The sequence below is a fragment of the Dreissena polymorpha genome, chromosome 13, assembly GCF_020536995.1.
Source record: "Dreissena polymorpha isolate Duluth1 chromosome 13, UMN_Dpol_1.0, whole genome shotgun sequence".
Classification (NCBI taxonomy): domain Eukaryota; kingdom Metazoa; phylum Mollusca; class Bivalvia; order Myida; family Dreissenidae; genus Dreissena; species Dreissena polymorpha.
In genome coordinates this window covers 1,810,472-1,827,879 of record NC_068367.1, presented here as the reverse complement: position 1 = coordinate 1,827,879, position 17,408 = coordinate 1,810,472, and the positions used below count along the sequence as shown (strand labels likewise).

Sequence of the window (17,408 nt, the reverse complement as noted above, 5' to 3'; positions counted from 1 at the left end):
TATTTTTTCTTCACTTGTAATTCCCACAGAGGACATTTGTTGATTACAGCTAATAATCAAATTTCATTTTACCAAGGTTACAGATAAATATATTTTCACAAGTGGTAATGCATCTAAAACAACACATTATCTGTTTATTTTACTATTTAGTACAATCAATTGTAAAAATCAGCCCAAACGATCTTAATGGCATACGGTTTGATATAGGTTTTACCAATATCTTTGATGTGTTCGAAAAATGTTCTAGTCTGTTGAAAAACATGGCCACCAGGAGGCAGGGAATTTATTTTTATATGGCTGCAATAAAACTTTGTTAGAACTCTAAAAGTTACATTTATAGTTTTTCGTGAAATTTGATCAGAACATATGTTCTAATGATGTCTTGGGCTGTACAAAACATGTCAGTTTGTTGGTATCTCATGTGAGCGACTTTCGGCCTTTCAGTCCCTCTTTTTCTTTAAAAGCCAAATAGGTTAATGAGTAGTGAGTTTTGGAATGATGGTTGCTTTTATCAGGACTTGAAAATTATGCTATGTGTACAGTGTCACATCATATGTGGGAAAAGCATTGGGGTATTTAGTTTGTAGCACTGAAATCATTGATATATACGGCCGGATGGCAGTAATAACTGAAAAAAAATTCATGTGCAAATGTGAAGATCTACACCTGCCCATGTGAAACCTTCACATTTGCACATGAGGAAATAATATTTTAGACGTCTCTGCTCTGCCCCCTATAGAGGTCTTTACTATTGAATTCAATTGAACATTTAGACATAAGATAATAGAAATTTAGAATCAGTGCTCTTTGTAACGGATGTAATAACGTAAATGCTTAAATAAAATCATATAGATACACATAAAGTGTATTAAGGTACATTTCAATTAAGCTGGAACAAAATTCATGATAAAAAACACTTCTGTCACAGTGTTTGTTTTCCACCGCTCTGGGAATGGGGCCGGGTCCTTTTTGATTGGGAAAACTAGTGGCGTTTTGACTAAAATTGGGAAATAAACTTTGTTATGTTGACAAATGATTCAAAATTGAGAATACAAGTGTTTTCAATAATATATTTACTAAGGTATTACTTATAGAGCTGTATGGAATATAAACTAAAGGTTGAGATCTAAAAATAATTTTTATTTTATAGCTCACCTAAGCACAATGTGCTCATGGTGAGCTTTTGTGATCGCCATTTGTCCGTTTTCCGCATTGTCGCCCTCTGGATATTAATGTGTAACCACGATGGTCCTAACGGTATTCCGTACCAGAACGACACAGTATTGGAATATTCCATTTACTATATACCTCTTTACGATAAAACAAATAAAAATAGTTTTCAAAACAACGATTTAATGAGATGAAAGTACTTGTGCATGGTGCGTGTCTAAAAACAGTTTTTTCCCCAAATACTTACTCGGAACGATACTTTTATTAATGTACATAACACTTTGCGCAATACTTATATTAATGTTCATAACACTTTGCGCACTACTAATATTAATGTACATAACACTTTGCGCAATACTTATATTAATGTACATAACACTTTGCGCAATACTTATATTAATGTACATAACACTTTGCGCAATACTTATATTAATGTACATAACACTTTGCGCAATACTAATTTTAATGTACATAACACTTTGCGCAGTCTTTTCTTTTTTTCAGACGCGTGATACGGAAATGGATTTCGCGGTTTGTGATTCTAAATTCTGAACTCACCCTCTGTATTTGTTACCAAAAATACACCTGTATTTCATGCAGATTATTTAAATTTATAATAAAATACATTATCGAACCTAAACGTAGGACAATACATCCGATTCAACTGTTTGAGTTAAATTCATTATCATACCTAATTGTAATAGAACACTTTTATGGGACCAAACGGTAATGGTATAGTACCGCTTCAAACCCGACAAAAATAGTACAATATATATAGCGCCATGCATTATCGTATCCAACCGTACTAACACAATGCATTTTAAGACCCGACAGTTATAGTACAATACATTTCTAATACTAGTATCAGATCCAACTGTCGTACAATACATATGCAGACTCAACTTTAGAAGTGCAAATCATATTACATAAAACTCTCTGGTAGTGTCTGTTAAATTTATAAACAGACCAAGCTGTAAATATACGGATAAAAATCGGATATCAATACTTTTTTATAGTATCCAATGGGATAAACAGAAATTCATTACCGGTCAATACTATACAAGTTTAAATGGATTGTAAGACTCAGCTGTGATATTAAACTTCATTGTCCGACCCGACGAGAAAGTAAAATGTATGAATGCTACAGTAGATAGATTGTACGATCATTATACTTTAATAGAACAGAGCAAAATTTTATTACACATAAACTTTACAGTTTTTAGTGTTAAACAAAACAATAATACAAAATACATGAATATAGTAAGTGCATTTAGAGCACATATACATCTCATAATATGCAATATGTGATAATTACTGTAAACATTCATCGCGGAATGTGAAATACTTGGTTGTGCGCTTAAAATGGATATGCATAAAGTATTGTATAATATCAAACTAAATAGCAACAATGCAATTCCTCATCACCTACAATTTTATAATAGAATGCTCTCTATATAAAGTCACTACAAAAATATAGTGAATTGTAATACCAAGATTATCACAAGTAACTGTTCAAGTAAATACACGAGTCATTTGTTCTTGTCTATAATCATTCTCTCACGAAAGTGTAAATCTGCAACTTCAGATACAACTGAAGAAGCAACAATGATGTTTTATCATACGAATTGATATATATATATTGTTCTCAAAAGAACAATAAAGTAATGCTCAACATTTAAACAATACAAAATGAAACGAAAAATCATATTCAAAATATGATACATCTTTAGATCCAAATATAAGAATACATTTAAACATAATACACATTCGTAGACCAAATTTGGTAACGCTTGTAATGTCTAACAAAGCTGTAGAATAATTTGAAACAGAGCGTTTTATCATAAAACAGTATTTTAAATGCCAAATAAATGGTAACACAACAATGCGCATAACACCGTAACAAAGCATTTTTATATTAAGCCGTAATAGTTCCGCACATTAACGAACCCAACTTAACTGTCCAGGGTACAAATTATAACGTGTTATATATAATAAAACATATCATTATGTTACACAAACACTGTCAATCGTATCAAAAAATAATTGAAAAGATATTATGAACGGTAACTTTATATACCACTAGATCGTTTTTAGTCACAGTATGATGTTATATCGCACCAGTATTATGTAATATCGAACCAAATGTAACATGAATAAATCACCTCATTAAATTGTATCACACACAGACATTATTTATCAGTACAACTTGATATTTATATTTTACAACAATGGACAATTGCAAAGATTGACCTAGTGCATGCTGTAGTAAGATAACTATTCCGCTTGTTGCCCCTAAAGTATACTTCCAGTTGTTCAATGATCAGACTTACTATAAGTTTAAAACTATACAATGAACAAACACACAGAATTATAATTAATAGTGAAATTCATGGTCACACAAACACTTACACGAGTTTATTTAAGCCTACCTTAAAATAGTATTATGTAAACTTATACAGCAATCAAATTTGCATATTTTTTTTTTATTAATTATGTTTGCAATATAACAATTTAACACCAGATTACAAAAAGGACAAACTTTGACATTCATAATTCCATATTTAAAAAAAAACGCCATCTGTACAATACATAAGCACCGTGACTTTTGTATTTCTATGTGTAATGAGCACAAATGGTGTCCGATCACCGTGTTTCGTTTGGTTAATCACTACTAATCAATGCGAATGTATACCGGCAAATGGCACTATGTCCTATTTGACATGCCTGCGTATTGTTATCAAGAGAAAACACTGTTAAGTTAAACAATTCACATGTATATACACAACAACACATTCAACACATTCAAAGATATACACAAAAATGTAGCAAAAAAGTAAGATTCCCCTTCCCAAGAAAACAATAAGCACATTCATTCAGAGAAGACTTAATTATTTGCGGAGAAGGCATTATCGTTTTATAAAAAATCTTTTACACAAAATATAATGTTAATCAAAAATTAGTCTGTGATTTAACATTGTTTCAGTCAGGTTCATAAAAATATTGAACAAATTCACACAAAAAACACGTACACTTATATAGCGCAAGTTATATAACTAAACATATTGTCATATAAAACGCTAAAAAAATGTGTTTTAAGTTTTGACTTAAACTGAAATTCGCTCCATGTGTATTTTAAGTTTTTTTGAAAAATATTCCACCACTTTGCTCCAATAACTGCTTTTGATTTATCCGCTATCTTTTTTCGAGTTCTTGAGATGTTGAAGTTATTATCATCACTCGAAGTCTGAATCGACCTTCACCAGTTGGGAACAGCTCGCTGATGTAAATTGAAGAGGTTTCACGTTTAGTTCTAAAAATGAGCACGAGCATCTTGAACATTCCACGTGCATGTATAGGGAGCCAGTGCAATGACCTGAGAATGTTATTGATTGGTTGATCGTGCGAAACATCAGCGACCATTCTGGCTGCTCGAATTTAAATTCGCTGCAGTCTGTCATCCTAATATTTCGGAATTTCAGTGAAAAGACCGTTGTAAACGTCTAGATGAGAATGAATAAGGCTGCGCACAAGGACCTCTGCAGTTTTTTGTGATAAGTGCCATCGAATGATTTTAAAAATTTAAAATTGCGCTCGAGCGATTTGAGATTTTCTTTCGTTGTGCTGCTCAAAACATAAGGTGTTGTTCATTTGCACACCAAGGTCTCGGAGATGATCTACACATTTAAAATCACATCAATACCTTTTATAGTTGACACATCTGCATTAATCGATTTTCGAGATATTTGGGTTTGTGGTACTCACTGTTGCTTTTGCTTTTTTATTATATTATTACCTTCAGATTTATGCTCATATATAAAGTTCGTTTGTGTGGCTTCACAGGAAGCTTCTAATGCCAATTTTGCATTTCTTGCTCTAAGTATATACAATCTCTTTCTTTGCAGAAACTCCGTTGTTTCCAGAATAGTCAACTCTGTCGTTAGATATTTTGGTCTTGAACTTTTAACTGCATTTTCGTCTTTGTTTACCGGAACTTCCAAATAATTACTGACGCTGGGAGATATTGTAAACTGTTCATTACAATTGACATGACATTCCTTGGACATCGCGAATTCCATTGGTGAAACGGTACTTACTGCGTCGGAAAATGTTGCGATAGTTTTAGTTCGTGCATTTCGTGATCTGTCAAACTTTCTTTCAAATGGCACGGAAGTTGAGTGTACATTTCCAAATTCGCTCGGGAGTTTAGATACCACACCATGAGCATTATGAATCCCATCTAACGCTATGTTAGATTTCGGTGTGATTTCACAATATACTGATTTGTTTCTGTCGGGAACACATACAGGTGTTTGTGTTGCTTCCATCATCGCGACCGCAACTCTTTTTTGTGATGTACCATCATTATCCATAACCGGTTTTGGTCTTGATGAGACGAACATTTCACAATATTTGTTCTGGTCTATGACATTTGAAAATTGAAAGCTTGAGGCGCTAGAAGCTTCTGACTTTGTTTCATCTTTCTCTGCTAACGTGTGCTTTTTCCGAGTGCGATCCCTCGTTGTGTCATTCAAACTTCTGTTTCACGTGATTCGCTTGATGTATATTTACTGCTCCGTGATTTTGAATCTATAACACGTTTTTGGTCATCTGGAAATCTTTTTGTCCACAATGGTTCAACTGTTTTAGTAGCACACGCTGCTTCTGACAACAATGTTCGAGTTGATTTATTGTCTTGCCAATCCGTCGATTGGGATTCAACTTCAGTGATTAACGTTCGCCATGTCGATTTGCCTTTATTCAACAAAGCAGCACTAGATTCTGAATTATCAGAAAAGTTTTTCATAAATTTACAAAAATTCGAAGTTTCGTCAGTAGTTGGTGCTACTGTAACAGGTGGATGATACGCCACAAATTCAGATGTATATCCAGTGTCTTTGTTAGTTTCAATATTATGTGCGACTTGCTGTCCCAAAGCTGAAAATCTGTTCGTGGCTTCAGTATAAATATTCGTTGCATTGATTGATATTGAATTTTCTTTACCGCTTTGTGGCCTTAAACTCTTCATCGCTTCGTGTACTGTTGAATAATTGCGTGTCGGAATATGTTCTCTTGTTCTTATATCACTTGGCGCTTGCAAAGACCGTTTGAGTTCAACAATTGTGGGCGTTTTTAAAGACAAATTCACGACGCCCTGCGAGTTTCGTGTTATGTCAGTTGTTTTTGTTAGAGAACGTGTCACTGGTGTTAACGTTTTATTTTCGGGTAAAAGTAAATGGTCACGTCCAATTTTTAGTGGAGAGTTAGTCGCACGCGAATCTGTTTTCAAATGTTCTGGACTTTCTTGATAGTTAGCATTATATAACAAGTCAATATCGGATTGTCCAGCAATTTCTGTTTTAGATGGCGATGGGTGCGTTATTGGCATGCAGAAAGTTTTTTGATTACCTGCCTTAATATTTTTTGTCTCGTGGGATGTCCTGGTTGGGATACAATTCAATGATTCTGTAGTACTCTCATCTGTCTGACCCCGTATTAATGTCATAGATTTTCCGATAGAAACTGTACCTGGCTCATCTTTTTGATGTTCTACACGTTTGATTTTTTTTTGCAATCCCAAGTTAGAAACATTTGAAGGTGTTTGATGAGATTTAACGTCATGATGTGTTCCTATCGGCATTGATGTTCGCGTATCAATACTTTTAATGGTTCTTAAAATTGAATTCCTTGTAGATGTTTGTAACACTGTATTCGTACTTTCATGTTTTGTTGAAAAACCACTTTCCTTTTCAGTTACAGCATATTTTGCATGGGAGTCAGTTTCTATATCATATGTACTTTTCAAATATTTACTTTTCCTAACGGCTTTTGTATCTACAGGATTTTCATTAGTTTCAAGCTTATAGGTAACCTTGTTAAACAATTGAGTTAAAATTTCTCTCGGTTCCATTCCTAATTTTTTATTTACGGACGTATTTTGATATTGGCTGCTTGACGAGCTAGCAAGATTCGAAGATTGATTTTTAGTTTCCGGATTAAGCGACGAAACAGGACCAGGTCCTATCGTATTGTCAGCATCAGTTGTATCTGACAATGTTCCTTTCATATCACGATGTTTATTAATCCGCGCAGTAAAGCTATTTTCTTGCTCAGGCGATGTAGATGCAACTTTGCTGGTTAGAACTCGCCCTATCGTCGTGCCTTTTTGAGCTGCACTGAAGGTATCTTTTGCATTTTCTGAATTTTCAGAAAACACGTTTTCACCTTTCATAAGTTTAGAAAAGTATAACGGTTCGTTAGAGGCTTCCGTTTTTCTAACGATCCGACCCTCCGTTAATGGGACTGAATCAGTTGAACGTGACACCACTAATGTATCTTTGCTGTCAGGATGGGTAGTTTCAAGATTATGTGTCACCTGCTGTCTTAATGGAATGTTCTTGTTTATGGCTTCAGAAATAATGTTTGTTTCATTGATTGACATTACGGCATTTCGACTGCTTGGTGGGAGGATAACCTTAATCGGTTCTGTAGGCATTTTTGTTGATGAAGTTGTGACCCTTCGCGCATTTTCAGCTGTCTGTGTGAGCGACCGAGCCATTGGTGTTGTCATTTTCGATACGGGTGAAGGTAAAATGTCTCCATTATTTGCATTAGATTTAGTTTTTCTCATACTTGCAACCTCTGTGGATCGTGCTGTAGATTCCAGACTCTGGTGCAATGACGGTTTCATTGGTGCGCTTTCTGATCCGTCTAACTGGTCACTCGAGTTATCTAAACATTTCGTGTACTTAATGTGTGTTACTGGGGAAGGCTCAAGTTTCGCTGAAACTAAGAAATCTGGTTTGTTTACTGCACTGGGTCGTTCTGATCCTGCGGAATTCATGACAGTGCTTACAGTAAACGAGGAAGTAGGGGTTGCGTCAGTTTGAACACGTGTCAAAGTACCTTGCATTTGTTTTAATTTGTCGATGTTATTGTGACTGGACCTTACAGTTTCAACTGATTCTGCATCTTTACTTGGCTTTATGGGTTGACGGTTTGTCAAAGTTTTATTGGCATCTATTACACATGAGTGTTCATCCGTTTTCGTCTTTCTAGAGACGGTTGACTCTTTGGTGTGTAAACTACCGATAATCCCACGTGAATCTCCAGATTCTAATTTTGCCTTCAGTGCAGATATTTGGGAATCGACCTTCTTTTTCAACAGAGAGCCACTGGTGATTGCAGAAGTTAATTCACTTGAAATTGTTTTTAAATATGGAAGTAAACAACCATCAAATAAACGAGAAGAAATCGAATTGAAGCTTACATCTAAAATATTATCAATGTATGTACCACTTCTGCCATATAAGAGGTTCTTCAGAGCAGTGAAAGTTACACTGATTTGAAGTCTGTCAATTTCTTTTGATACTTCCGCCCAGAACTGTTTTGTTGAGCTAAATTGGTCGGACAAAATCACATTGCGGATGGTATTTAATCCTAACACCCCATCAACACTCACACTGACATAGGAATGACTTTTCATTTCGGATTTTGTGATACATTTGTCAACTTCAGCTAAATCTTGAAGTTTATTTATTCTCTTTACTGTTCTGTGCAATTCGCGCAATTTTCCAGCTTGAATTTTCTTATTAAAATGTTCGCACTCTTCCTGTGATAATAAACCATCACGCTTGACCTTTCTCAGCATAAGTAAAACTTTATTTTCCTCTTCTTCAAAACTGTGTGGAATTTGTGTTGATGTTTCACATATATACTGTCGTATCATTTTCATTTTTGACGAATAACGTCCAATGTCAGTTTCAATCCGTTTTCCACAAAGATTGAAAGGACAATGTAAAGTCACATCTAGCTGAACAGAATGCAATTTAAACGCATTACTTTTATCGAGATATCCAACCTCAAATATGCACTTACAGTCAGGAAGTTGCAGGAAAACTACGTCAGCATGAGAATATTGTTCATTCCAATTTCTTATCAAATGCTTATTGCATATTATGCAAATACAATTTTCACCGCATAAGCCTCTGCACGTATGTTCACATTTTAGCACTTTTTTGCATTTCTCATTGCAGGGATCAACAGAACATATCTCGAAGCAGTTATTCTCACACTTTCTGTGTTTACATTTATGTGCACACTTCTGCTGACATGGGTAACATGGTTCAGAACATTTCTTATTACATTTCAAATCATGACTGCAAGTTGTTGTGCATTTTTGTGAACAAGGTGGACATAATTCTTCACTGCATGGAAAAGTACATTTATGACCACATGGGAGCGTCTTGCCACAAGTACCTTTACACTTTTTATGAATTTTGCCACCAAAACATGAGCCGCATGTCCCTGAACATGGATGTCCACATTCATGAACAGCCTTGCATTTTACCGGGCATTCTTCAGCTATAATATTCGTGTAACACTGTGTTTTCACTTTGTGGCCACAAGGCAAATTACGTATCACGTTCTTTTCACATTTCTGATTGTGTGCATTCGAATTACACGTATTGCATATCTGATCACAAGAGTGACCACAAGGCAAAATTACTTCACAGACTGCATTGCAAATCCCGTTGAACGGGTCCAAATAACACGGAAGTTCTGCCAAATGACGACACATCGGAATAACTTTCACAACCATAATTTTACAATCCCCACACTTCTGATGACATTTTTTTGTACATTGATGTCCTAATGTGCAGTTCGGGTTGATTTTCTTACACGGCCTGTAACATGTTACATGTTCGTGTAGTATGTCAACAACATGACAAGACCTTGGGCAGATGTGTCCACAGGGTAGGTATTTTCCACACGGCTTGTTGCATCCACCATTAGGAACGTTTTCAAAATCGTGTGCAGTTGAGGCATATGTATACATTTCTGGATGATTTTCACATCTAAGTGTTAAATATGGCTTGACCAAATTTGCTTTTCTCAACTCTACGATTATTTCCTTCCATAGTTGACTGCTTCTTTCAAGCAGTTTGAAATTTCCAAGAACAAAAAGACCATATTTAGCCCTCGATAGCGCAACGCATATCCGATTTTCAATGCCCACAAATCCGATCGGGTTTCTCTTATTGACATTGATTTCCAAACTGCTTCGAACAAGCGACAGCACAATTATGTCATTTTCCTCACCCTGGAAATTATCCACAGCTGTTATTCTTACCCCATCAAAAACTGATTTTGGCATTTCATTGCGCAGTAACAACACTTGTCCCATATATGGAGTAAGTATAGTTATATTTTCCTTTGGATAACCTTGGTTTAGAAAATATCTACACAGAGCGGAAATGTATCTAGCTTCATGTGGATTTGAATAACTTGTCGAATCTCCTGAGAAATATTCTTCCTCTTCATGGGTAATAAATTGTATATTTACATCAACACCTTTTACTTTGTCATACCTCAATACAGTTTCGTGGTCGCGTAACGTCGGGTAAAGCTTTTCACGACGCAATAATTTTGATATCTCTGGGCGCATGCGATGCTGCTCTTCAAGAGTTACACACGGAACCCCATTTCTGACCATCCTCTCAAATAAAGATATGTCCATTTCATATTTTTTGGCAAGTTCATATACTGTCGTAGAAGGACGTAGTTGTTTGTGGTCGCCAATCAGTATCAAATGCTTACAACTGTCACCCAGAGTAGTTACTATGTGGGATTCAAGAATTTCCGCTGCCTCTTCGACAATTATTATCTGTGGTTTTACCCTTTGAAGTATTTTTCTGTATTTCGCTGCCCCTGTTGTTGTCATTCCCATAACAATAGACGCTTTTAAAATTTGAACAGTTTCAAAATCACGAACTTCTTGCAAACTTGCAGTAGCCATTCTGAACTGATTCTCATAAAGCACGACTTCGTTTTTTAACGCTTCTCTGTGTTTTTGCAACCAGTATGCATACAGATCCAACCTTTTGTCTTTATCCAAAAACTGAATACTTTTGACATTAAACACGCCGTCTTCAGACATGGGTCTAGCTTTATTCAGCAAAGCTCTCACTCTCCTTGCATTTTTTTTCTGACCAAACACGTGGATCCATTCCTCATTACTAACATTCGTTCGTTCCTCTTTATCCTTATCTATTTCTAAGTTAATATTTTTGTAGTGAACATGAAAGTCATCGTCGATGTCATCTAACATTCTGTCTTCTTCCAAATCATCATCTTTTATTTCATCACTGCCATCAATGGTTTCACTTGCATATTGTCCTTGAAAATATTCGATTGCTTCTGTTATTCTATTTAAATTGTTCATGCAAAGCCAAACGTCCAAAATATTTTCTTTTGGTGATTTTATATTTCCAATTAAAGATTTAAGCTTTATCTGGGTCACTGGATTAGACAATCCGTTTTCTAGCTCCGTTAATGTTAGCAACCTTGACAACTCTTCCGGCTTTATCTTTAACGTTTTGATGCATTCCATGTGCATTGTCTTGTAAATTTCAGCTCTTTTATATAGGTCTTTGTTTCCAAAGTCATCTATTTCATTAAGTTCCCACATTGTCATTGGACGAACTTCGTCTAATATGAATTGTATCCATCTTTGAGTTATATGAGTCCTCGCATCAGAATCTAAAAGCATTTGATTTCCAAATGGTTGATATAATAACCAAGTTTGTAGCAATGTACTGTCATCATCACCTTGCTCTTTATTCATGATTTCAAATTCTTTAACATGTTTTCCATTCATAAACGGTTTAAGAGCAGTAAAATTAACTACTTGATAAGTTGTTCGTTTTATCTTAGCGCTTATTTTTTCAATTTCCCGCTCACTCTCTCTTAGTCGAGCTCTACAATCTCTTTCACTTTGCATCACTGTGAATGAACGTTCTTTCTTCCGACGCATTCTTTCCTTCACGTTGCGAAGAATGAAAGGTTCCAGACTAGCATTTTTGCACCTCCCGCCGATTCTGATAATACCATTTAGATCACAAACCTTGGCAATGCCTTCCAAAAACTGATCTAATGCATGATTTGTATAGCATACCACCAATAGTGGGCTTGCTTCTGTCTTCGTTTTCCAAAATGCACTGTTTTTCAGGAGAAGCTCAGTTATTTTTAGGCCAACAAATGTTTTACCTGTTCCAGGTGGGCCCTGAATAATGGAGAACTCTTTTGTGATGGCAGTTTGAAGGGCATTGTATTGTGAGTTGTCTAGACCTAACTCACAAGCTTTAGGCCAACGATGTGTGTTTAACACGGGGTATTCAACAATATTGTTAGTATCTTTCATGAGCGGTGAAAAATTGTAATGTGGACCACCCAGACAAAGTAGGTATGATGGTGGCTTTATTTCAATTTCACAGTCTATAATGTATCTTGTCATCGGCATTGTTCCTTTAATTTCCTGCAGGCCTTGCAGGACGTATCTGTATGCTTCAAAGTAGGCACTTGTTTCGGCCATAACAAATGACTGATTTCCATGGTTAGCTAGCACACCGTCCTCAATATTTTCCAAATGAACTTCTAGTGTACCTTCTCGTAGACCATTTACATCTCTCTTGGTGATGGTAGCATAATGAACGGTGTCAAAATTGTCAACAGACAAACAAACCAGTGAACCATAAAGAAGTCTTCTCGACGAAGCCCAATTAATCGCGCCAAGTTGTGAATTATCAAATTGTATCACATGATTTATCCCTTGTGCAGAACAAACTGGTTGCATTATCTGCACATTTTGATATATGCGAATATTCCTTAATTTTTTAACGCTTATACCGTTTTGTATACATCCCCTAAACTCATAGATACCTTGACGTAGAGGTTGCATATAATCTTCGCGCAACAAACGGAACTGAATATCTAAATATGTATCGAGACAATCATACTTTCCTTTCGTCTTGTTTGCTCTTAGAAAAGGTAGCTCATTTAGGTGGATATCTTCAAGTTTTGGGAAAATGCTTATTGTCCTAAAATTATTTGGTGGAGCCATCTCATGATCAACATGTTTGTATACAGGTCTTTTCTTTGCTTGTTCTGTTTCCGTAAGACGTTCATGTTCTGTTTTCACTAAATTGAACACATCTGTTAAGTTTGTTGTGTCAAAGTTGAACTGTGGATATTTGCTGGCGATTGACTTTAAAACAAATATAACTGTGTTGCAGCTTGGCAAGGTGACAGGAAGAATAGTCATAAGCGCTTGAAGGAATTCTGAAATATCATTGAGAAATTGGGCCATCTGCTGTGTATTAGTCCATAAAATGGTTGCGCTTTTGTCATGCATCTCTATTTTCCCCAACAATTGACTGATTTTAGGAAATAACACTGGATATAACCTTTCTAAAAACTCTCTCAAATTGAATGAAATAGATGACTTAATGGCGACTGCCGTTGCTTTCAGTATATAGAACGCATTATCTTTATAATCAAACGAGTTATGTACTAATTCACTAAAGCCACTTTTAGAGTGACTTAACTCCAAAAAGACATCATCTGCATTTTCATGTTCACATATGTCTTTCAGTCTATGAAACCGCATTTCTCGCTTGTCTCTCGATACATTTGTATCGGTCCATTCAACGCGGTTTAAATCTGTCGCTTCGTTTGTGACATTAAAACCACGTGAGTATCGTTGTCCACGAAAAGCTCCTCGTGTTTCACGATTTTCATGTCGGCCGTATTGACCACGTTTTGGATATCTATGATGTCCATTCGCATAGTGTCGATCGTTGTTATTGCTGCCTAGAAAACCTCTGCTCGGAGCTCTTCCTCTTGGTCTTCTTCCAGAATGGTGTCTGCCTCTACTTCTTCCACGTCCTACGGGAGGATCAACATCTTTTCCCCGCGTATCTGTGTCAAATTCTTCATAGAATATTCGACCCGCTAGTGTTTGTCCGTCATAACCTGTTGCCATTTTGCATGCTTTCTGAAAAATATGTACATGCACGTTAAGACGAGGTAATTATTAACAGACATTTGCAAAAACAGCTTTGTTCACACATGCCGCGATAATATAAGAAAAATAGTCTTGTTACTAAACATAAATACTCTTTATATTCAATTGCGAACTTACTAAATATACACATGTTCAGCCATAATGTTAAGTATTTCAATAATTGAATACATTAAAATAATACATAAAGAACATATAACGAATGTCTGTAAATATATTGTTTAATGAATGCCTGGTATGTATTGGCATTAATATATTTACTAAAATCCCAAATAAATCTAACTCAACTTTTAAACTTCCTACAGTCGGTTATTTTATCACTCGAATTTCACGAGCTCATAATCACATGGCTACTCGAATTACAGTCACGCGATATGCTCGTTTGTTCATTCCTTGTGCATATTTGATAAACAGCCAGAAAAGTGTCCAATACCTGTTTATACAGCTGCTGTTGAGTATGTTTACACATACACAGTATTGCACAATATTTAGATTGACAACATAGTAAATTCTTTGTATGTTATTATCTTTCTGAAAACATCCATGTCATTTATGAATAAAATATTAATAATTAGATACATAAATGATATACTTTAGAATCTATGTAGATTATGCGGACATGCATAGTCAAGCATACTACCGTTATCGACAGTTTAATTTATACTTTAAATGTTCTATGTACATACCATGAGACAACGGTCGAATAACATCAAACGAGTCGCTACGTTTTTTGAAACTATGATATTAAATATACTTAATTCCTACTAACATGGGATATACAATAACATTGTTAACTTTTCATCGTGCATATCACTCGAGATTAAAAAGTTAAAAATACATGTCGTTGTTCGAGAATAAAAAGATTAAAGTTCATGGACGCAATTTCGTCGATGTTAGTTTGCAGTATATTTATTTATTATTCCTATACTTGCACTGTCAATATTGCATGTATCTAATAACAATGTGTTTGTTTTCGTTCAAACATTTAGGTCAAACAACAGATGGAATAGTTTTGGTGGACATTTTACACTTGTTGATCGAAAATTTCAGCTCATTGAATAATTTATTTGTTTAATTGTGTCGATGTTCCCTTCAAATCAATGATACATTTTCGCAATGTGGCTCATTTATCATTTGTCCTTGCAAACCAACGCGGCTCACTTTTCGAAAAATATACAATATTCCACGTTTTGATTGTTACCTGTAGTATAATGCTGGATCCAATTTGTTTCTGATTCTATAAAGTCCGATTCTCCCAATAATGCTATTCTACTGTTGTTTAGATTCACTTCCGTCAGAAAACCTAAATTAGTACCTGTTTTGAAAACATGGTATACATTTAAAGTGTTTGAGGTTTTTTTATCTCACAATTATCCGTGTCAGCTTCTACGAACACGGTATAGGTTTTCAAAAAAAGATATAAAAAATCTTCCGGTCGGCAGGTATATATGTTATTTTTATAATTTGAAGGTCAACTCAGAGTAAACCATGAATGCCAGATGATAACGAATCCTAAACCGAAAAGATTAATGTAGTTATTATAAAGCAGATAACGATAAAAACATTTCCATCTTTTTGATACAAGTATTAGATAATTAGTTAATTTTTTTATAGATCTAATACAACCTTTATGAGCACGACATTTTTATAATTTCTAATATCGATAAGCATTTTCTGAAAATGCAAATAAGATTGGTTAAAACGTGCGAAATAAATTCGGGCATGTCAGCAACGCAATTCAATAAAACAAACCCTAAACTTAACCAAGATAACTGTTGATTGACACAACTTCGTCGATTTTATTTTGCAATATATTAATTAATTATTTTTATACTATTTTACAGTGTCAATATGACATTAATGTACTTACGATGTTTGCTGTGTTACAAAATCTAGAGCATAAAATAGATGGTATTCTCCACACGTTTTCTTTTTATTTTACACTCGTCAATCGTAAATCTCAGCTCGGCCAATAGTTTGTGTTATAGTGTGTCAATCATACATTTCCGTAATATGGTTCATGTAAGCACGTGTCCGTGTAAATCGACGCAGTTCACTTTTCGAAAAGTAAACAATTTCCATTGGTAAAAAAAATAAATCTATATATATATATATCTTTTTGCCACAAGGATTGCTACTATCGGTTGAACAACGTATATATTCAACCTTAATGAGCACGACATGTTTTAATTTCTGAAATCGATTAGTATTTTCTGAAATACAGAGAACATTTTCTAGGGCTGCGTAATAAATCTATTAGGATTTTCTGAAAATACTGAAAACATGAATAGGTGCGTATTAAATCGATTAGGTCTGTAGTATGTCTGCAAACGTATACAGCACGATTGTTTAAATAACATGTTACATGCATGATAAGGAAGTGTTTATGTAAAACATTTACAACTGTACAAACACTTTAATCAATCAAAGCGCTGACGGTACTGTAAGTGTTCGTTGTTGTAAAATGTCGTCCTTGAATAGCTTGTGCGCATTGCACATGCTAATCAGTATACACAGGCTAATCTTATTTGACATGCATTAAGCCCCGTTTTTCCTGAAAGCAGCCAATATGCACAGATTTCAATGATAAACACTATACTGGCCAATCTCGTCTTACAAGCTGTTAAACACTATAAGTCATATAAACCCTCTGCAGTGTACCAGTGGTGAACTATAAACAGGCAAATGTGGTGGTTATCTTTTCTAGCAGACGCTCATAGCATTTGTCGTCTGCTGCAACAGGCAGTGGTTGTCTTCCCATACCGTAGCTAAGGCTTCTAAGCACTTACTGATTTGCAAATTATGGTCTGTAACATTAGTGTGAGCTAACGCTCACACTTATAAAATGGTACTTCCTACGTTTTATCCAGCAACGAAATCCCGTTGTTGTTTTGTTTTAATAAACGATATACTGTTTTTTGTCGTTGAGGCGGGACTGCACAATTTTGTCAAATATTTATGAATTTATATAAAATGTGTAAAAAAATTATTAGACATATATTTCAATATAAATTAAAATAAAAGTTAAGAAGAACATGTGTCGAAAAATGCCAAATAAGCCAGATGTATAATTCTGAAATCGAAAATGTCTGTACAGACGAATTCGCCAGCATGTATATCATGCGATATCTATTCATACGGCACACGAACACTAACTCCGATCCTTATAAAAAGACGAATGCTTCGGTTTTTGTAGGAAAATATGTACTAAATATCTTCGTCACAATCGGCTCGGGGTGCTAATTTGCCCTTGCTGCATTTTAGGAAATTCGTCTTCAATGTTTAATTTGTCTTGCCTGTTTGTGTTATTATAACATATTTTTATCAATATATAACAATTTAACACATATAAAAATCGTGCAGTCCCGCTTTAAAGCAA

General features: G+C 35.0%; 3 protein-coding genes across 4 annotated transcripts in view; 1 reads left to right on the top strand and 2 right to left on the bottom strand.

Moving 5' to 3' along the window:
• The window catches only part of LOC127856221 (heat shock 70 kDa protein 12A-like), a 138,404-nt gene that overhangs the window by 42,785 nt on the left and 78,211 nt on the right, over positions 1-17,408 (bottom strand). The gene's annotated exons all lie outside the window — the stretch shown is intronic.
• LOC127856223 (protein unc-93 homolog A-like) overlaps positions 1-17,408 on the top strand; it is a 48,953-nt gene that overhangs the window by 18,834 nt on the left and 12,711 nt on the right. The gene's annotated exons all lie outside the window — the stretch shown is intronic.
• LOC127856220 (NFX1-type zinc finger-containing protein 1-like) lies at positions 2,337-16,202 on the bottom strand. Of its 2 annotated transcripts, none has more exons than XM_052392295.1 (2): positions 15,900-16,202; positions 2,337-14,002 (listed from the first exon to the last, which is right to left on the bottom strand). In XM_052392295.1, the coding sequence occupies exon 2, from the start codon at positions 13,988-13,990 to the stop codon at positions 5,699-5,701; it is 8,292 nt and encodes a 2,763-aa protein (XP_052248255.1). In that variant the 5' UTR covers positions 13,991-14,002; positions 15,900-16,202; the 3' UTR covers positions 2,337-5,698. The 2 variants fall into 2 exon arrangements, with proteins under 2 accessions (XP_052248255.1, XP_052248256.1); XM_052392296.1 differs by lacking the exon at positions 15,900-16,202 and adding an exon at positions 15,231-15,360.